General features: G+C 37.8%; 4 protein-coding genes across 7 annotated transcripts; 1 reads left to right on the top strand and 3 right to left on the bottom strand.

Annotated features, from left to right (window-relative positions):
* On the bottom strand, window positions 274–3504 carry LOC18779459 (protein DETOXIFICATION 40). 3 transcript variants are annotated; one of them, XR_002271392.1, is made up of 7 exons: window positions 3109–3504; window positions 2309–2940; window positions 1657–1713; window positions 1307–1545; window positions 898–1045; window positions 715–801; window positions 274–626 (listed from the first exon to the last, which is right to left on the bottom strand). XR_002271392.1 is itself a non-coding variant. In XM_007212924.2 (7 exons), the coding sequence occupies exons 1-7, from the start codon at window positions 3421–3423 to the stop codon at window positions 552–554; spliced, it is 1524 nt and encodes a 507-aa protein (XP_007212986.2). In that variant the 5' UTR covers window positions 3424–3503; the 3' UTR covers window positions 274–551. The 3 variants fall into 3 exon arrangements, 2 of the variants coding, with proteins under 2 accessions (XP_007212986.2, XP_020418476.1); XM_007212924.2 differs by having other exon boundaries at window positions 898–1016; window positions 3109–3503; XM_020562887.1 differs by lacking the exon at window positions 274–626 and having other exon boundaries at window positions 712–801.
* On the bottom strand, window positions 7230–14746 carry LOC18780141 (uncharacterized GPI-anchored protein At1g61900). Of its 2 annotated transcripts, XM_007212647.2 has the most exons (10): window positions 14208–14746; window positions 13310–13489; window positions 12981–13205; window positions 9450–9712; window positions 8662–9293; window positions 8411–8467; window positions 8058–8296; window positions 7843–7961; window positions 7594–7680; window positions 7230–7456 (listed from the first exon to the last, which is right to left on the bottom strand). In XM_007212647.2, exons 1-10 carry the CDS (start codon window positions 14296–14298, stop codon window positions 7391–7393), a joined length of 1959 nt encoding a protein of 652 aa, XP_007212709.2. In that variant the 5' UTR covers window positions 14299–14746; the 3' UTR covers window positions 7230–7390. The 2 variants fall into 2 exon arrangements, with proteins under 2 accessions (XP_007212709.2, XP_007211589.1); XM_007211527.2 differs by lacking the exons at window positions 7230–7456; window positions 7594–7680; window positions 7843–7961; ... (2 more) ...; window positions 8662–9293; window positions 9450–9712 and adding exons at window positions 10401–10861; window positions 11106–11150; window positions 11302–11442; window positions 11679–11690; window positions 11816–12061 and having other exon boundaries at window positions 12597–13205; window positions 14208–14722.
* LOC18779435 lies at window positions 15867–16316 on the bottom strand. The gene has a single exon (XM_007213331.1). The coding sequence runs from the start codon at window positions 16314–16316 to the stop codon at window positions 15867–15869; it is 450 nt and encodes a 149-aa protein (XP_007213393.1).
* LOC18778934 lies at window positions 18363–20801 on the top strand. Its single transcript, XM_007212623.2, has 2 exons — window positions 18363–18641; window positions 19158–20801. The coding sequence occupies exons 1-2, from the start codon at window positions 18393–18395 to the stop codon at window positions 20664–20666; spliced, it is 1758 nt and encodes a 585-aa protein (XP_007212685.2). The 5' UTR covers window positions 18363–18392; the 3' UTR covers window positions 20667–20801.

Genomic DNA, 20942 nt, shown 5'->3' with positions numbered 1-20942 from the left:
AAGCGCATGCATCATTGCTTGCTGGGCAGTGGGCACTGATGATGAGCCCTGGTTGTCGCACTAGTAAAATAAATCATATGTGTTTCATGAGGCGAATTTTGTGACGCATGGCATGATTTAGCTACTCGATTTCTCTTTCTATGTTATGGAAAAACAGCTGTCTTCTTACGTCTGTTGTTCTCAATTAGCTTTTACTTTGACTTGTTTGGACCTACGCGTGTCGACCCTAGAGGTTTTCTTTTGCAATGTCACACACATTGCAGTGGAAATTACTAAAACAGACCAACTGCAATTCTTGGATTTGATATAAGCAGGTTGGCCCAAAATGACAAGATGAGGGCAGCCTAATACAACAAAACAGACCAGCCACAAAATAAACCCTTTCTCCTCCTCATCAAGTTTAAAATATTTTTGGACTTCCTTCCTAATCAAGGAAAGGAACGTTATTACAATAATGCAAAACTTTCCATGCACGTAAAAAGCAAGCAAAACTCATGTAACCTCCCCGACGTCCGCCAGAGAAAAAAGAAAAGAGCAAGTTGAAAACTCGACTAATTGGTCAGCACTTCATCATCGGAATCCTTCTTGTCCTCGTAAGTGTCCAAACGACTCTGTGCTTTTTCAACCTGCAAACAATTATTTAACGTTATTCTAAATATAACTGTCCAATTGATAGTGAGATTAAAGTAGTTAATTATTATAGATTAGGCTAACCTCTTTGTTCCAGTCAGTCCGATATGTGACCCACAGTAAGATGATTGTCTGTATAAAAGTGCCTCCTATCATGCCAGTCCATATTCCCTGACAGAATTAAAGCAAACCTAAAATTAATTATACATAAAACCACAAACAATATATATAATTAAAGTGCTAAAAATAGGAAAATAGTATTATCACCTGAGCTCCGAAATCGAACTTGAATCCAAGAAGGCAACCCAATGGGATCCCAATGATGTAGTAACATCCCACGTTAACATATGCCACAAATGCTTGCCATCCGCACCCGACAGCCACTCCTTTTGTTTTTGGCCCAAAATATAGAATCCTACATTAGGGAATATATATCCAGAACGACACTCCAAAACGCACATTGCATTGCATGGTAAAGTCAAAAAACGACACACAGAAGAGGCAGATTTTGATCGAAAATAGGGCTACGTCGTGTGATCTTGATGTTCAACTACTAAGTCCATCACGTAGACTTTTAGATCGTTGACTGTTTGGTTTCTGGATTTATTAGACATTCATGGTCTGCCAACACATACCGACAAAAAAAAGAAAATAAAACTTGATCAATCACACGTACCAGACAAAACAGGTTGGATGCCATTGAGAACGATAGATATGGCTAGGTACGGGGAAAGGTCTGAGACGGCATTGGAGACTGTTTCTCCCTCAGTGAACACATAACTTATATCATGTCGTAAAACAAGCACAATTATGGCGCACACCGCCGATATGATGAAGGAGCTTGAAGTCACCACCACCACTGCAAATGCTGCCGATTTTGGATGTCCTGCCCCAAGCTCATTTCCAATCCTCACACTGCATAATTATTTATTCATCAATTAGTTCTCAAATAATTGCTAGCTCAAGTAGTTAAGAACAGTTATCTCTGCATCCGGTAATGTCTTGTGTTTTGTGAAATTTACTGACCTTGCAGCAGCATTGAACCCCACAGCAATCATGAAGACCCATCCAGTTATGGTCATGCTGCATCAATTAATAACCCATCATAAATTAAAAGATAATAATTTTTATTAGATATTAGATAGTGAAACATGCATGTCCAACATTTTTTCATGTGACTGTGACGTAAAGAATACAAAGAAAACAATTATATATATATACGAATACAAACGACACAGCTGACCACAATCTGACAGGCACACACACTTTGTTTATATCTTTTTGCAGTTTGACTACCACTATTTTACGACGCTACGCTAGCTAATATCAAATACTTGAACGCACGCAGGGCAGGTTTTAAGATCTGTAACTGCTTAAGAAAGCATGCAAAGCATGTTTCCTCCTCATCACATGAAAACCATGTAGAAAGAAATACAGACACAGTTTCTGAGCGTTTCATAAAACATTGACTTTGGTCAAAGCTTAAAAATAAATAAAAATGAATTGACTAGTTGTTGTGCCCAGCTACCAGACTAGTAGCTACCAAATTTTGATTTTTGTTGTTTTTTTGTGAGTGGTGCTAATTAAGCAGAGCAAGAGTGAGTGGACCTTCTGATCTGATTATTAAGGTTAAGTGGCAAACTAATTAACTATAGTTAATAGCTTTGATTTTGCTCACCAAATAGAGAGAGCGTCCAATGCAATTTCAGCATTTTTAAGCAACCCAGCCAGCAAAACTATAATTTGATAGTACCAAGTCTCCAGGCAAAGCATGACGGCAGATGCCACAGACAATTTCAAAAAGCCCCACAGCCCAGAAAATGCCCTGATGCTAAACCCTCTCCATGTGCGTTTGCACCTTGGCGTCCACAATATGTAAACAAATTGCGCCACCACTATAATCCACCACGAAAAACTCAAAATCAACGCGGCGCCCAACAGGCCCCCTCCCAATTTGTACACCACCACCCAACTTAGCACTATGTGCACTACCAGTGCCCCCAGCGATATGTAGGCGCTAGGGAACACTATGCTCTGGGCTTGGAGGAACTTTTGTATGGGGAAGTTGCAGGCGTAGGCAAAGATTTGAGGGATGAGACCGTAGACAAAGATCGCTGCCGCGGCAGCAATGGAGGCTGATTCACCTAGGCCTAACAAGATTTGCTTGCAGAAGATGTAAATTATCATCAGTGGGATGCTAGTTGCTAGGAGGAGGATTGTCGATCGCTGCATATATATGCCTAGCATGTCGTACTTATGTGCACCATAGGCTTGACCACACAGTGTCTCCACTGCACTACCCATACCAAGCTGCACCAAAAACACACATGAATTAATTATACCAAATTAATCCTAATCCCTGGGAACATAACAATCCAATCAATATGTTATGTTGTCAGATTGTTCATTAAACATACCATATTTCACTTATATTCGATAAAAGAACATAGGCAAAATTAATTAATTAACTAGTTGTACCATGAGGCCATAGGCGAAAACTTGAATGCCAGTGTTGCCAAGAGAGGAGGCAGCGAGTTCAAGGTTGCCAAGATGGCCACAGAAGATTTGGGTGGACATGGATATGACATTGTTGAGCAAGTAAACCACCACCGCCGGAGCTGCCAGGCGGAAGAGGATCTTCAGCTCAAGCCATGTGCCGGTTCGGAGGCGCTGGAAGTATGAGAGTTCAGTGTTGTTTAGTGTGTCTTCCAGTTCACGGCTCACTATATGCATCGAAGATGATTTGGAAAGCAAGAGGGGCTCAGAGGGCTCGTTATCACTAGAAGGCTCCATGATAGCTTGCTCTCTCTCTCCTCTCTCTCTCCTCTCTCTCTCTCTCTCTCTACCTTCCACTGTGAGCAGCTCATAATCTCTGCTTATATATATACGGCTCTGGGGCGGTGCAAGTGGCGCCACCGTACAGGACCCACGAAAATCAAGTGTGTATAACAACAAACTTTAAATAATTATAAATAAATAAAACTTAGCCTTCCACTGCAGCTCATAAGCTCTGCTTTTATTATATATATATATATATATATATATATACGGCCCTGAGGTGGTGCAAGTGGCGTCATTGCGACCCTCGAAAATCAAGTGTGTGTAACAACAAACTTTAAATAATTATAAATAAATGAAACAGAAACAGGTTTTTAAAAAAAGGGAAACATCAAACTAAGCTAACTAGTAGCAATTATATCAATCTCTTTTGTACGAGTATCAAAGTACTTTCTTCCACTATAAAAAATAAAAAAATAAAAAACTTCATGACTTCTTCTTTCTCTTAAACTCTGATTTTCTAGTAAGTAATCATCATCATTCATCAATCTCTTTGGTTATTTTTTCTTTGACAATTTTTGTTATTCTTTTAATTTCAGAAATTTAATATAAAAAAGCGAAAACCTAAATTCCTAAATTCATAAAAACCACTCAAAATCATATAGTCATATTCAATCAAATCTCAATTTCAATCTATATATTACATGACTTATTTTTTAAAATTATTATCATGTTGATGATTGGTTATATTAGAAAATATAGTTTTTAGAAATATTTATCTATTTCTTGTTGGGGTTATTTTCCAGGTTATAGGGTTTTAGAATTTTTCTTTGTAATTTAAACATACCACCTACTAGAAAATACGTTTCTGGATATACAAAACGACTTAGAAAAAGAAAATTCGAGGAATTGACTCAATCTCAAAGAGGAGCTCTAGATAGATTCATTGTTAAAATCACATGCTACAATTGATGAAAGTATTTCCAATGAACAACAAGAAGATAATGTTGAGGAATTGCAAGATACTGAAAACAATATGGATGAAAGTGTGGGTAATATTGTTGAGCATAATGAGAATGATGAGAATGAAAATGTTGATATCGATGAAAATGTTGTTTTATGACATTAATGTATGAATTTTTTTTTTTAAATAGTATTTTCGTATTAGATTATGTGAGGTCCCAATTTAAGTTTCGCCACAGGACACTCAAAATCTTAGAAACGGCTATGCGATGGCAAATCCATGTTAATAAAAAGAAAAAACAAATATAATAAAAGTAATTTAAAAAAACAAATTTGACTTAATTGAGCGTTACATGTAAATAAATAAAAGGAACATGGATAATATGGTGTGTCACATCTACTTCTCGAGTGGCGTTTGTGCCTCCCTGGGTTTCTTTCTCGCATGGGTCAAATATATCGGCCACCTAAATTATATCGAGAAAATATATTTTCTTTTGAAATGTGGCTGTTGTGTGTTTCCTTACTAAATGTAAAGGCTGTCTTTTCTTTTTCTTATTGACAAATCAGATCAAAGGCATACCACTCATGTCTTTGCTTTAATAATAAGGGATAATAATAATAATAATAATAACGTCATGTCAAGGCAAATATTCATTTTTGCACTCGAGTAATTACCTGGTCATTGCTTGGATTTGCTATGCTATTACGTATGTGAGAGATACTAGGGTCAAGCGCGCATGCACATCTAATTTTTTGTTTGTTTTATTTAGGACTGCATTCGGTGGTGGCTATAATTATAAGGTTCGCTTTTGAATCCTACAGTAACGGAAGGTTTGTTGTTGAAGTACATACTGAGTCATGCATGTGATTTGGCTACATCTGCCCCCACAAAACGATGAAAACGAAGAACACTCAATCAATTGTTCTTTGCAACAACCAACTAGTAAATCCCTTTACTTGATCGATCCCAGCAGGGCAAAAGGAATTTTGGTTTATTAAACTTGTTGCTAAATTTTCAGAAACAATATCATAACTAAAAAGTAATTAAGAATATTTATTCACATTATCACAGCTCTTATACTCTTATTCGTCCGTCCCCAAACAACTTATGTATTATCAAAATAATAAAAAGTTGCTGCCAACTGAACATGATGCAATTTATGATTGAGTTGACAGTATGAATGATTTGTATGGTTGCCTTTTTAGTAGTAGATAAGAAGATAGCAATTTATTAGGTAGGAATGAAATGGAATGGAAGGTGATGCTGCAGGTGGGCCAAGAGGTCTCTGTGTGTGTGGGGGGGCGCAGAGCACTTGTCTCTCTCACATGGACCATTAACCACAGCGGAGCTTGAGGACAAACTTTTAGTGTACCTTCAATATAAGAGTGGGCAGTTTATCTACTTATAATTCCACTTCTCAAACTAGAGTTGTGGAGTGATTTTCAACTTTCAAAAGGACAATGGGAATGGGAATGGGGATGTTATGTTTCCTATTTGGATCAGTGCATTAAATATTAAATTATATTAGGTTTTGATAAAAGTTTAAATTTGGTTATGCTTTGAGGTTCAAAACTTTGTAGAATAAGGAAAAATTTTGAAGCCTACTAAGAGGTCCTATTTTTTTTTTTTTTTTGCATGAACCATTGCTTGGTGGGCTTGGAAGATTAGTCAAGTCGGCCCTTGATGATGAGTAGAGACGACTTAACCTAGCCCTATATAAACTTAAGGTCCTGCTCTCGTCAGACACATTCTCTAACCCTAATCTCATCATAAAGAGAGAGCTGAAACAGATTATTTTGAGAGAGAGAGAGAGAGAGAGAGCAAAAGTCTTGAGCTGCTGCAACGGATTACGGTTCAGAAGTTGTGAGTCCCTCTTGTTGAAATTGGTTATATAAACAAGTTTCTGTTAAATGTTGATTTCAATTGTTTCGTTAGCTTGGTTTTTTCATTCAATGGGAAACGTCTTTCTTCATCGATATCACTTTTATTTACTTGATGTGGAAAATGTTGTGCATTTAGAGCAACTCCACCCATAAGGGCTAAGTCTAGGGCAAGTCTAAGGCAAATACTATTCATTGTACTTTATTTCATATTTTTTTATACTTTAAACCATTAATTTTGATAATATTTTGTAATTAAATTTTTGGATAATATTTTTGGTTGTCATGTGTCCATTATTTTTCAAAAAAGATTTTCGGATGAGAACCTCGGTTGCCACGTGTCTTATTCCAGATAAAATTTTCGGATATTCATTAAAAAAAATATTGGAAGGAGAAGACTTTGTATGGAGAATTGGTGTGGAAAGTGCATAATGTGAGTGGGGAGTAAAAAATATTGGATGGAGAAGAAATTGTATGAAGATTTGGTGTGGAAAGTAAATAAAATGGTTAGGTATTTATAGGGAAAAAATACCGAATTTTTTGGTATTTTTTTAGCCGAAAAAAGGAGGACCGTCGAATTTCTTGAAAAAAACCCATCGGAGAGGCCCGATTGAGACACGTGTCAATGCCCGTTGGAGTCTGTCATGGGTGATGTGCGGAAGTCAAATATTTTTTACCGTTGGCGCTTGTAATTCACGCGCCAACGGTAAAAAAAATTTGAATTACCGTGCGCTGACGTCACCCAACTCGGGCTGAAGCCCAGGCAAGACTTGCCCTTGGTCCTGCCAGGGTTGGTGGGACCCAGCGATTGCCCGGGCTTCTTCTCTCGCGCAGAAGGTGGCTTGGGCTCGCCAGGAGGGCCTTTCCCCCAGGTTTGAGTTGGACGTTGGAGGTGCTCTTAGAGGGTGGTGAGTTAAAACTTACTCAAAAAAGTAATCGATTTTAGCTTAAGCGTCGAAAGAGTGAGATAATGAATTAGAATTTCCCATACAATATTAATGTGACAAAAGAAAAACCAAAGCCCAGTGTCACTGAAGATATTATATAAAAAGACAAGGCATGCCAATTGCCCCTCCGACAAACAAAGTTTTTTTATATTTTAAACGAGAGTTTTGTCCCAAGTTTCCTAAACTTGGGTCTATTCATTGAGAAGAGGCTCCTTCTTGTCTTCCCATTCATCTATACGAATCTTTGATTTCGCAATCTGATTAAAAAAAAAAATTAAAAAAATTTACATTTGAATGCTTGATACAGCTCCAAATTATATTTATATGATATGATTGTATGATTAACTTATTGGAAGGGAAAAATCAAATTGAAATACTAGTTTGCCAACGTTACCTCTTTATTCCAGTCAGTCCGGAATGTGATCCAACAGAGTATAAGAGTTTGAATAAAAGTGCCCGCCAGCATTCCCGACCATATTCCCTACAGACTCAATGGGAAAAGAAAAAAAAAAAAGTGAGTCCCAAAGTTATGTAAATAAATTCATGGCTAGTGATTTTAACACTCTAAGGTGTAAATTATTCAGTTTCGAACTGCAAATGATTAAGAAAAACGAGATTTAAAATCGCTACCCTAAATTCATACCTTAGCTCCTAAGTCAAGCTTGAAGCCAAGAACACAACCCAGTGGGATACCAATGATGTAGTAACATCCTACGTTAATCCATGCCACGATTGCTTGCCATCCACACCCAACAGCCACCCCTTAATTAATTAAAAAACAAGTTCAATTAAGAATTAATGAACATGCATCCTTCGTTTTAATTAACTTAATTATCCAAACATATAGTTCTTAATTACCAGACAAAACAGGTTGGATGCCGTTAAGTAAAAGAGTACAAGCCAAGAAGGGAGAAAGTTCAGCGACGGCATTAGAAACAGTGGAGCCCTCAGTGAATATATAGCTGAGGTAACGGCGGAGTGCAAGTATGATTATGGCAAGGATTAAGGAGATGATTAAGGAGCTTGTAGTTACAACCACCACTGCAAATGATGCTGATTTTGGATGCCCAGCACCAACCTCATTGCTCACCCTTATACTGTTTTTTTCACATTAATTAAACCACACACTAATTAATTTCATTAATTAATAATTAGTTCATAGTTGTATGTACCATTTTAATTAATTAATTACATATGAATAAGTATCTGACCTTGCTGCAGCATTGAACCCAACAGAGATCATGAACACCCATCCAGATACAGCCATGCTGCATAAACTCAGTTACACATACTCTTTAGTGTACCAATAATTAAACAACAACAAAAAAAACACATAAGCAAAAAGTATGAATTTGTTGATACGAGCGATAATGGGGAGGGGGATTTGAACATAAGACCTCAAATGTAGCAGTAAATGTTTTTAACCACTTGAACTACAAATTGTTTTTGAGTTTCGTCTTACCAAACAGAGAGTGCGTCCAAGGCAATCTCAGCATTCTTGAGCAACCCAGCGATCAAAACCAAAATCTGAAAGTACCAAGTCTCAAGGCACAGCATGACTGCGGATGCAGTGGATAACTTCAGAAACTCCCAGAGCCCAGTAAAAGCCTGTGAGCTAAATCCAGTCCAAGTATATTTGCACCTTGGGCTCACCAAGATGTACATTAACTGGGCCACCACCATGATCCACCAGGACAAGCTCAAAACCAAAGATGCACCCAGCAAACCCCACCCCAATTTGTACACCACCACCCAACTAAGTACTAAGTGCACCACAACTGTAACGCCAGATATGCAGGCGCTAGGCCACACTATGCTCTGAGCTTGTAAGAATTTTTGTAAGGGAAAATTGAAAGCCAGGGCAAAGAGCTGTGGAATTAGGCCATAGACGAAGAGTGCTCCTGCAGATGCTATGCTCTCCGTTTCGCCTAGTCCGATCAAGATTTGCTTGGAGAAGATGTAGATGAACATCACTGGGATTGCTGTTGCCGTGAGAAGAATTGTTGCTCGCTGTAAATATACACCCAGCATTTCGTTCTTATTTGCTCCAAATGCTTGGCCACACAATGTCTCCACTGCACTTCCCATTCCAAGCTATGCATGCACAAAACGAAGCATAATATTATTAACATCATGCATATATATTGCACGTGTTATCGATCAAAATTATAATTCTAGGATCACAAAATTTGTGCATAAAAATATGAAACAATAAGTAGACATGTGTACGTTACTGATGACAAATATTACCATGAGGCCGTAAGCAAAGACAGCGACACCAGTGTTCCCTAGAGAGGCACCAGCGAATTCAAGATTGCCAAGTCGGCCACAGAAGATGAGGGTGGCTACTGCAGTGATGTTGCTGAGCAAGTAATTCCCCACCGCCGGAGCTGCTAGGTAGAAGAGGGTCTTAATTTCACGCCAAGAAGCCTGCCCAAGGCGCTGGAAGTATGAGAGATCAGGGTTGGTTAGTATATCTTCCAGTGCTGAACTTATAGGCCCTCTCGCTGATGCTTCTCCGGATTGTAACAAGGCTTCATTGTGCTGATCGCTGTCCATGTTCTCCATGCTCGATCGATTTTTTCGTCTTGATCACTCTCTGCCTCTCTGCCTCTTTAAGTTCAGAACAACAACACTTGCTATATTCGGAGCAAGTCCAAATGACTTATATAGTGTATAAACATTGGAAATTTATGCAGGCCCTGCAGGGATTAAATTAACTCATGGTTGGTCCAACACCTACTTACTTTCTTTTAGTAAACTCCATTTATTTTTGGGAAGGAGGATCTTGATCGAATCGTCCCATCCTTTGTCCATGACAATAGTTCAACCAAGACTAGAAGATTTTGTCAAAGGAAAAATGAAAAAAGCTACACCCATTGCTGCACTATTTAATATTTAGGTTAGGGGGAAAAAGATTTATAATCGTTTTGCACGAGAGGCGTATGCTTTCGGCTCGGCGTCCATACTATTCAAGTACTGTAATAAACAAAATGTACTATTTCTGGGAACCTATAGGATGATAAAATACAAGCCAAAAACACCCCCCATAATCATAATACCAACCGTGCGAATTTATATCCCACGCATTGATTGGTCTCATTATACAGTTCTGAATAATTGGCTAGGACTGGGCTGAAATTCTGAACCAAGAGGGCCAACAAGAACGACAATAAGAAATGAAGCACATGAAAACTCCTATTATGACAAAAGTTGAGTTGGCCCATTGTGCATAATTCAGTACCACAAACTGACTGGAAGGAGACGCTATATTACTGCACATACTAATTGGGCAAAAAGAACTAAACTTATATTTTGGCAGCAATCTGAAATTCTGAATTTACACATGCAATCCCGATAGTGTCAGTTACAATATAACCTCCCTCACTTTCCTAATTTTCTTTACAAAAAAAATTTATTACAGAAGCAAGCAAGAATCATGAATTAATATGGATTGGAAGCACAAACATGAAATCACCTCAGATCTAGCTTCTATCCCCAGTTCACGGTCTTCTATCGACTAGCTTGGGGTGACTAACATAACAAAGAACTCCTTCGAGGACTGACAAGTTTCTCTCAAGGGAATACTTATTACAAAACCATCATGAGGACCACCCCAGAAGCAAGGAGTAGAGAAAGCATCACATCATCATTGTACAGACCTGGAGAACATGAGAGCATATATATGTTTAAAGTTAAATTCTGAAACAGCCCAAAAGGAGGAAAAGAAAAAACAAAATCACAATTCATCTGTTTTGCAACTTGTTCTTAAGAGTTTTCATAAGGTTAAAAATATCTGAGCATGCCTTACATACTATACTGCACTTGGGGACTGCTCAAATAAACCAAATTAGCACTGAGGCAGAAAATGATCCCTTATGAAGATAAATGAATGGACCTACTCACCACTTTCAGCAGATGCTGCTGCAGGAAGTGCGGGAATCTTGACATCTGAAATTCCAACAAGTCAGGCAAAAATCATTAGAGCGTGACAGAAAGGACACACAACCTTTATTAACAACAAAGTCTTGCAAATTCTAATATGAAATGGAATAGTAGGGTATTCCATACAAATGAATAAACGTTAATAGCTTACACATACTTTTACTGCATGATGAACCTGCCCCTTGAGAAGAGGTGGGCCAGGGAGCTGGAATGTTATCATTCAGATCACAAAGGAAGCTGACCCCTGAACTGTCAAATGTTGCATCGGAAGGCAAGCTCGGCAGAAGACATCCAGACACTACGATGCAAAAAGTACAAAGATAGACCATTTTACAAGACTAGAACAAGAAAAGAGCAAAAGCACAGGCATGAAATGATTGGCAAAGTCAAAAGTAGTTACTTTGACAATAAAAAGATGCTAACAATTGAAATGGTGTAATTTCTTCTTTCGGCTACAGTGAACCTTTCTGGTAATGCTAAGCAGTGCTTTCTGTATAATATAATTGGACAATACAAACGAACCAAGTTTATTACCTTGATTTCCAACTGAGTTGTACAAATCCGATCCCCAAATCAATTTGACATACAGAAATCACATAAAATTTTGTATTAGTAACACGATCCAATGCTTATAGTTTGCTTAAAAAAGGGGGCTAGAGGAACGTACTAACCTTGGAGGGAGAAATCCTTGAGGCTTATATGACATAGGCTGTACACATTTTCAGTAATATTTGATTTTCTTAACTTCATGCCCAGTGATGCAGCACAATCCAAAGCTTGCAAGTTGGTTATGAAACTCTGCTTTTGCAAGTGGGACACATAGCTCTCCATGGCAGTACAACAAGCAGCCTGGTTTCTTATCCCATTCCCACAACCCATTGCAACATGCTTCATGTTGGGGAAAACCAGGGGACAAACTGAAGTGAACACCAGATACAATACAGGATCAGATATTCCAATTGGAGATTGGCATCTCTAAGTAAAATCAAACTGATATAAGATACAGAGCAAACATAAACTAGTATTCTCTCTCGCACACACTCCACATACAAAAATCATGGAATAATCAACTATAATAATGCAGGTGTAAGCCCCGAATATGAGGTATACAGATAAAATTCCAATAACATCTCCGAAATGTCTGATCCAAATTCATAAAGATGGCAATCCAACTGATGGAGAGAGTTTTTATCAGAAGATGTATGTAATGACAGATATTCCTTAACCACTGGCACTAATACATCAATACTTTACTTTTAGGAGAAATCCCTGACAAACTTCTAGAAAAATATATGAGGCCCCCATGTTTTAAACTGTTAAAATAATAACTAGTAATTTTTCTTCTTCTTCTTTTTTTCTTTTTTTTTGGGTTAGAGAAAATAAAAAATAAAAGAAAAAGTACAGAACTTTGATGGAGGTTCTGTGTAGCACCATGTTTAACTCTAAACTCACCCTTGTTAATCTTGCAATTAGATAGTCCCCTTAGAACTTCCTTTGCACGAGAAGGATTGAGTTTACTTGCCAGCCACCGGAGGACAATATTTTTGCAGTCATTGCCTTTACTTACACCATCAGGTAAGATATCGTGAGCACCATCCGTGCTCAAAAGATCAGAAGCTTTTGATGCGATCCTCGTAGCAGCTTCTAATATGGCATTTTGACAAGTTTGAGCACAGCATTCTTTCACAGGGTCAATCTTCTCACAAGCGGCAAGCAACTTGGAAGTATCAACTGTATCCTCAAACTCATTAACATCAATGACTGGGCAAGATGCATAAGTCAGATTTGATGAATGAACCGAGCATATTTGTGCAAGACTGTCATTTGCACCCTGGCCCACCAAAATCTGCTCAATATCTGATAGACAATGTTTAGCAACCGTCCCATTTAAAGCAAGAACATTGGTCTCTTTACTGGATTGACCAATGAGAATTGTGAGAGTGGCTTCCAACTGTGGGCAACAAATTACATTAGCGAGCAGTGGTGCAAAAACCGACCAACAATCAACTGAGGTCACACTCATCAAACTCTCAGCAACACTGAAGTTTAGCGTACAGAGTCCTGCACCCACAGATCAACACGAAAATATATAACTTCAGATCTTAACCAAAAAATGCGTTGGGGAATCTAATTTAACTAGAGAAATTAAGGAGGGAGGGAGGAACCTGATAATTTTGGGACAGTGGTATTTGTGAACGGTGCCAGTGGTGAAGGAGCCAGAAGGGGAAGAAAGGGCTGAGGAGTCCCTGTAGGAGAGATCATCGGTAACATAGAATCTTCTTGTTTAATCGTCAAGTCTGGATCTTTATGATAAGTTAACGTGCTGCCACAACATATATGGAGACCTATAAAACAAATCATTTACAAAGATTACTATCAGAAACATGTAGATGGATACTTTCTTCATGAATTTTTCGATCAGTAGTTCTAAAGCCTTAAATCAACTAGTATTGTTGAGGTAACTAAGAGGAAGTCAAAAACGAAAAAGAATGAGAAAAAAGGAAGTATAGACAAACTATCATAAATCCTAGAACTGCTTAGCAATGAATACTTCAACCAAAGGCAAGTAATGTGCCTCAATATGTCCATAATCTAGCAATGATGGCGATTATGGTGAAATCTTAAATCCGTAGTTCAATACTAATGTATGTCATATAAAGTTATAAGAGCAAACCTATACCAACTCGAACAGCAATCAAATTCCCAACACTGCCCTAAACCTGGGATATTTTTAGTTCATTCTAACAAGTGACTAAAGAACTAAATAGTAGTGGAAGTGAAGCTGTGGCTTACAACAAGCAACATATTAGGAGATTGAGGAGAATAGGAGTTCAATCATTTTGGGAGCCAAATGCACCATATCGTTGGAAACTGAAATCAAAATCTAGAACCTTTCACAGAATCTGAGTTGCACAAAAATACCAAAGGTCAAATTATTCGAAACCCAGTTACATTCTTCAAAATAAAGCAACTTTAACAATGACCCAGAAGACAAAACTCAAGATCATGCAAAATTAAGCAGAACCCACTAAAGAAATCAACAAGAAACATATGAATACTCACATAGGAACAACATAAATATATGGACGGTGAGCTTCAGAGACACCGTTTCCTTCATGCCTTCAATTTCCTTACCCCAAAATAGAGAAACCATCACAAAAGACTACAACCAAGTGGAGGGAAACTGAGGAAAAACAGGCAGAGAAAGGGATAGATGAAGGACTGAAACTCAGCTTGCAAGCATCAGCCTTGGAATTTCTCAGAGAACGGTTTGGCGGATGTGAGAAAATAAAGGAGACATTGTGAAAACAGGAAGATATGAGAGATAGAGACAGAGTAGAGAGAAGCCATGAATGAGCTTCAAAGTGGGGTGGGGCCAGAAGCAGTGTGAGAGTAATAGCTGTCTTGCTTGGGAGAGAGTAGGTAGGCCCCACACTGACCAGAAAACTGAGATAGAAGAGCACTGGCGCATTAACGCCACCCATCGCCTTTTTCTCCCCAACTGGCCAACTCCTACTTTTTACACCAGCCATTTGGCACGCGTGACACCTGTGGCAGTGATGACCTGCTCCATTGGTTCGTGTCTCTCACACGTGCGAAAGCTCCAATGGCCTACCAAGGCTTGGGCAGGCACTGTGGTAGTGGTTGTTCGGATAATTAAAGCGGCCATTGCTCAAAAAAAATCTGGTGCTTATTTGTGTAGGCAATAAACTTGAGCAGTTATTAAATACTATTTTCATTTTAAATTTTGACCTTCTTCTGGCCATTCATACAATGGATCTCTGAAATAAAAGGATCTGAATTTAATAAAACAATCTATATTTTTTAACATGAAATCATTGAATTGGGTTTGAGAATAAAGTTCAAAACTTGATATTATATATTTTCATAATCTATTTATCTTTGTCATCATTTTATGATTCGTTATAACGTACGTTAACACTTTAAAAATTCGTTTATTTGGGAAAGCATATGAAAATGATTAGCATAATTGATGTTGATATGTCTTCCAAGGAGGGAATTCACAGCTTGTCTTCGACAATAAGCATTGCATGATTAAAGAACAATTAAGGATAATAAAATAAAAAGGTGGAAAGCATCAAGCTAACATCAACTTTCACTGGTTATGAATAGGCTCCTAGCTAGCAAGCCTAGCCAAATGAACAATGTACCTCCCTTTACCCCTTAGTGACAAAAAGAAAGATATGGAATAAAGTTTCCAACATTCAAATAAATCTTTCTTCGTTCAAGCTCAAAATCAATAAAATAAATAAAGGTTAGTAGCTTAAGTGATTAAAAGTATTTACTTATATATCCGAGGTCATAGGTTCTATTCCTCCTTCCCCAATAAAATAAAATAATAATGATAAAAGTTTTTTTTTTTGGAAAATTAATTTATCCCAATCTAACATTACTAAAATCAAACACAAGACTAAGCTAAGCCCAAGTAGGCCTTGTCTAGTAGACATATTATTCAGGATGAAGCCCATAATGAGGACTGAGCAGCCCAATTAGATGTGCGCATGATATGGACCAGTCCAAAATCAGATGCGCTAAAAATACATTAATAAAAGGAGTAAATAACATATATACCAAGGAAAACTATTCCCTATTATATATGGTATGTAACAGAGAGTGACAAATCTGAATCTCTACATACAAGAAAAAAGAATAGTAATAATAATGAGAGATTAAAAAAATGGGCCTCATCCTAATTAGTCCTTAATACTCTGGAATAGTTTGGAGGACTGGCCTCCAGGGCCGTTGATGATCCATCTCATAGAAGTTCTGATCGTCATCAGGGCCGTTCATTGTCAAGAGGCGATCTAAGAGTTGTTCGACAGACGAAAGACCTTGCAGGTTTCCTCCATGCACCAACTCATCCAGCTCCTTCTTAGTAATCTTGATCTTCACCTGATCTCCATTAGTTGAAGTTGAAGATGTTGAAGATGTTGAAGATGTTGAAGATGTTGAAGCTGATGATATTATCTCACCAAGAAGCCTCTGCTTTTCGACCAAGTGGTTGTAAGCCTTCTTCTTCTTATTATTATTACTATTATTACAATCATCACAAGGCTGCACCTGCAGCTGAGAACTAATGTCGACCCAGTCGTCGTCATCGTCGTCGTCGGCCCATACCGTGGCCGAATCACGCCTCAAACAGTTTCCCATTCTAACTAGCTAAGCTTAATTAAACTAGATATAATTAAGCTTATATAGCTTTAGAAACTAATTGAGGCTGCTGAGAGAAGAAGAGAGCGTTCGACGACGGGGAGGTTTGTGTTATATATAGCAGAGAAAAGGCAGGTAGAGTTGGCGGGGTGAGACCGTCACAAGTTCAACTTTTTCCTTTGTTTTTGGGGTCTAGGTGGTCTAAGACCAGAAGTTAGCGCGCGGCTGGGCTTAGCTTAGCTGCTTGAATATGTAACATATGAAGGTGTTTAATTTCTGGCTGGCTGGCTGGCTGGCTGGCTGGTAATTGCATGGCTTCTACGAATTGAAATTCTAGATAATCAGAGAATGGTCAAACCCTACACCAGTTCCAGGGAGAAAATTGTCAATTTTGAAGTGTGAATTGGCTTTTGAAATGGAATATTTGGGATCGGACAAGGAAGAGTGTGAACATAAAGTATGCAAATGGAATCCTTGACTTTAGGGTTTAATTAGTCAATCTCTGTATTATTGGTCTTTGAAACCTTCAACTTCTCCGTACGTAGTTGGTCAACAACAATATTTTATTCTTCTTTAAACAACAACACTCCTTTTTTTCCACTTAGCTTTAACGCCATATCATCATCCCTCTCTCTCCTTGCTATCTTAATCCAGATACCACAACAAAATTACTCTTTCGCGGCAAAATCTTGACCTACAAACTTCACTTTTCTCGGGACAGTAAATTGTAGTGACGGAGTATGTGTTTTGCCGCCACAAGTTTCATGCGTGACTCCACAAATGGCGCGAATATTTACCTATTCTCTTTATAAAATTAAAATATTTGAATATTTATTTTTAAATATCCATATAGATTTAAAGAGTATAGATATATTTTTAAATATATATATATATATTTAAAGGGTATAGCCGAATGGCTATACTATAAAAATATTCGAATATATCTCAAGAGTTTCGCCGAAAGGCTATGCTATTAAAATATGTCTAAAGAGTCTAGCCGCATGGCTATACTATTTAAATATTCGATTAAATCCAACCAGTATAGCAGTGCGGCTCTACTATTAAAATATTCGTAAATATCTAAAGCGTATAGCCGTATGGCTTTACTATTAAAATATACGTATATAATTAAATAGTATATCTAAAGAGTATAGCCGCACGGCTGTACTATTAAAATATTCGATTAAATCTCAACAGTATAGCCGGCCGGCTATACTATTAAAATACTCCAATAAATCTAAAGCGTACAGCCGCACGGCTATGCTATTAAAATATTGGGAAAAATCTGAAAAGTATAGCCGCGCGGCTATACTATGGTGTCTTCGTATATATTTTAAAAGTTACTATTAAAATATTCGAATATATTTTGAATAATAATGTTCCTTATTATGTGATTGATTTAAATAGAAAATTATTTTTCTTTTATGAATGATAATATACCTATTATTTTTTTGAATAATAATATACCTTTTATCTTTTATAGACAATAATTTTCCTATTATCTTTTACGAGTAATAGTTTATCTATTATCTTCTCATATTTATCATATGATGTAATATATGTAGGCATATGAAATGTTGACTTACTTATTTTTTTTACCTATTTTTTAAATACATAATATCATCTAATTAACGTACGTATTTATTATTATTTTTCTATGCACATTCTAGCTATTTAAATATATATATATATTTTTTTTTTGCAAAGGACCCACTAGTGTAGTGGTTTGGAATATTTACTCCCTCAGGCAAGGTCCTGAGTTCGAGTCCTAGCATCCGTCTTGTGTGTGTGAGTTTAATATGCTATCGCCCCTTTCAATAGGAAAGGACCTCAAAAAAATAAAAATAAAAAAAACATTATTTTTGTATAAATAATAGTGTACTCGGGTTTTGGAAAAATAATGTAACGTATAACATGCCCTTGACTTTACGTAAAAGTGTAAAATGATAGACTAAACAGTAAAAACAGACACGTAGACAATGAATCATCCTTCCTTTCCTTATAAAAGCATTGAAACCACTCTCACTCACAACAGCAAACAAAGCACACAAAAACCGAGACTCGGATGACCACCGAATGAATCAGTCAGGCGGTGCCCATTCCCGTCGCCGGAAAGCTTGGACGCACCGGCGCCGGAATTTCGGACCCCCGTCGAGTCCATTTCTTCACTGGAAGTTCGACGACCACAAAACCACCGGTGTCGTCGAGGCCTCCGCTCGGAAGCTTGCCGCGGGGCTCTGGCAATTGCGCTTTAACGAAATTTCAAGGGATCAAGACCTCAAGTTCAATTCTGGCCCTTCTGATCCTCCTCCGCCTCAGCTTCAGGTATTTCTGATTCGATTTTCATGTGGTTTTTGTAAAAGTTTCGTTTTTGACTCTGTTATGTGACTGCCACTGTGAGTTTGAACTCTGCTATGTGTTTGTTTATTTGAAATGTATAATTTTGCATATGAAATGGTTATTATAGGAACTTCAGATAGAATGACTGCATTGCTATCATTTGGATATGTTCAATTTTGGGTTCAGATCTTAAAGCCAATTTTGTTTTGTCAAAGTGTTAGAGGTTTTACATAGATTTTAAGACATTGAAATCAATCATTATGGTTCGTGCCTTGAAATTGAATATATTAATATTGAACTCATCATTGGGCAAGGAAACGATTGATCTTTGTCAAACAATGTCTCAGTTATGCGCCTGCCCTTAGCCTCAACAAAAAAATTGCGGCTCAGCAACCTAATGTGTTATACAACTTTGACTTATCAAATTATTAAGATTTCAAGCTTCAATACCTAAATTATAAACTTCTAGTATTTATGTTTCATTTTCTTTTGATTTTCTAGCTTGAACCGTCTTCGCCATATCCCAAACGTGCATCAGAGAGGGAAACAAAGTGGAGCCCTGGCGGCTCAAAAGAATTTGATGACATCTATCGTTTTTACAACCATGTGAAGCTTCTCAAAGATAGGCCAGTTACTACTGGCTCTGTTGTTTCGACAATGAATGCAGAACTAACGGAAGCTAGATTGTGTATTCTTTCGCTAGAAGCTAAGCGGCAGTCCCTTAAGAAGAAAGTCAAACATTTTTTGAGGAAGCTAGAAGAGGAAAGAATCTATTGGAAGAGCAGAGCACAGCAGAAAAATCGTGCTCTTGACGAATTGAAGGAAGAATTAAGTAGGGAAAGGAAAAGTCGTCAGCAGATGGAAAACCTTAACACCAATCTGATAAATCAATTAGCAGGTGCCAAGTTCTCTGCGGAGCATTTCATGGAAAAATATGAGGAAGAGAAAAAGAGCAGAAAACTCATGCAAGAAATTTCTAATGAACTAGCTGAACAAATTGGAGAAGACAAGGCTGAAGTTGAGGCATTGAAGAGAGAATCAAAGAAAATTATTGCAGAAGTGGAAGAAGAGAGGAAGATGTTGCAGATAGCAGAGGTTTGGCGTGAAGAACGGGTCCAGATGAAGCTGATCGATGCAAAACTAGCTCTTGAAGATAAATATTGTCAGTTGAACAAGCTGATAACAGATGTTGAAACTTTCTTAAGGTCAAGGTTTGGCACTGTGGATATGACGGAGTTAAGAAAAGTTGAGTTGATCCTGCAGGCAGTTAAGTCATTGAATGTCCATGGTATTGAAGAATTTTCTAATGTTCCTCCAAAATCAAATGATATATTCGCTGTTTTTGAAGAGCTCTGGCGATGTGAAGGCAGTGAGAGGGAGATTGAACCCTGCATTTGTCACACTCCTAGCCATGAGGATAATGGGTTCAACCAAACAGATTTGTTAAAGCAGTTGAATTGCCATAATGATTATAATAGTTGTTTACAGAAAGATGCCAGAGGATCTTGTGATTCATTGGAAGGGGGTAATCCTGCAATTGACAGGGTTGGCCAGGGAAAAACTGTTTCAAGGAGCTTTAGTGATAGTAATGATAATGCAGGTCAATGTTCTCCAGATAGGGAAATCAGTGAGGTATGCGCAGCATCAGAGAAGCAATCAAGGCGCAAGACATCTTCTGCATCTAAGCTTTGTGGATCATGTCCAAGCAATGGTGAGTTTTATAAGATAGGTTTCGATGAGGGTGAAGGGAGGCTTTCAAATGGGATTACATCACGTTGGGGAGAAAATTCAAATAAAGGGTTGTTTGAACATGATACTACACACCGGGATTCAGCTGGACAGAGGATCCCAACAGACACAGTGAATCCACACATAACTCGAGGGATGAAAGGGTCCATAGAATGGCCCCGAGCCATTCAAAAGAATGGTTCGAAGGTCAAGCTTTTGGATGCAAAAATAGAAAGCCAGAAATCACAATTGCGTCATGTTCTTAAACAGAAGGCTAGGTGAATTAGGAGCTTATACATTAGAAGCAGACACTTGTTTTCTTTTCTTAGTTTTTGGTTGCTGTCCATAAAAGAGCAAACTCCACTATATTGTATGTTTATTTGGACACAAATGAGAAAGATCAATTCCTTTAAGCTCTCTCTCTCTCTCTCTCTCTCTCTCTCTCTCTCTCTCTCTCTCTCTCTCTCTCTCTTATATTTCTTTACTGGTATTGATTATTGCATGTTGTGCAGCTGTATAACATGGCATTATGAGTAAGCATGTTATAGGCTATACTAT

This window comes from Prunus persica, chromosome G4 (assembly GCF_000346465.2).
Source record: "Prunus persica cultivar Lovell chromosome G4, Prunus_persica_NCBIv2, whole genome shotgun sequence".
NCBI lineage: Eukaryota > Viridiplantae > Streptophyta > Magnoliopsida > Rosales > Rosaceae > Prunus > Prunus persica.
The sequence above is the reverse complement of the archived record's forward strand: the minus strand, read 5'-3'. Positions and strand labels throughout refer to the sequence as shown.

Coding starts and splice junctions, on each gene's coding strand:
- LOC18779459 (XM_007212924.2), bottom strand. CDS start 3,423: ATGGAGCCTTCTAGTGATAACGAGCCCTCTGAGCCCCTCTTGCTTTCC. Junction 2,941..3,108: donor TTTTCGCCTATGGCCTCATG/GTACAACTAGTT, acceptor TTTTTGGTGCAG/CTTGGTATGGGTAGTGCAGT. Junction 1,017..1,306: donor CATCCAACCTGTTTTGTCTG/GTACGTGTGATT, acceptor CAAAAACAAAAG/GAGTGGCTGTCGGGTGCGGA.
- LOC18780141 (XM_007212647.2), bottom strand. CDS start 14,298: ATGGTTTCTCTATTTTGGGGTAAGGAAATTGAAGGCATGAAGGAAACG. Junction 8,297..8,410: donor GGGTTCAATGCTGCAGCAAG/GTCAGATACTTA, acceptor TGAAAAAAACAG/TATAAGGGTGAGCAATGAGG. Junction 7,681..7,842: donor AGCTTGACTTAGGAGCTAAG/GTATGAATTTAG, acceptor TTGAGTCTGTAG/GGAATATGGTCGGGAATGCT.
- LOC18779435 (XM_007213331.1), bottom strand. CDS start 16,316: ATGGGAAACTGTTTGAGGCGTGATTCGGCCACGGTATGGGCCGACGAC.
- LOC18778934 (XM_007212623.2), top strand. CDS start 18,393: ATGAATCAGTCAGGCGGTGCCCATTCCCGTCGCCGGAAAGCTTGGACG. Junction 18,642..19,157: donor CTCCTCCGCCTCAGCTTCAG/GTATTTCTGATT, acceptor TTGATTTTCTAG/CTTGAACCGTCTTCGCCATA.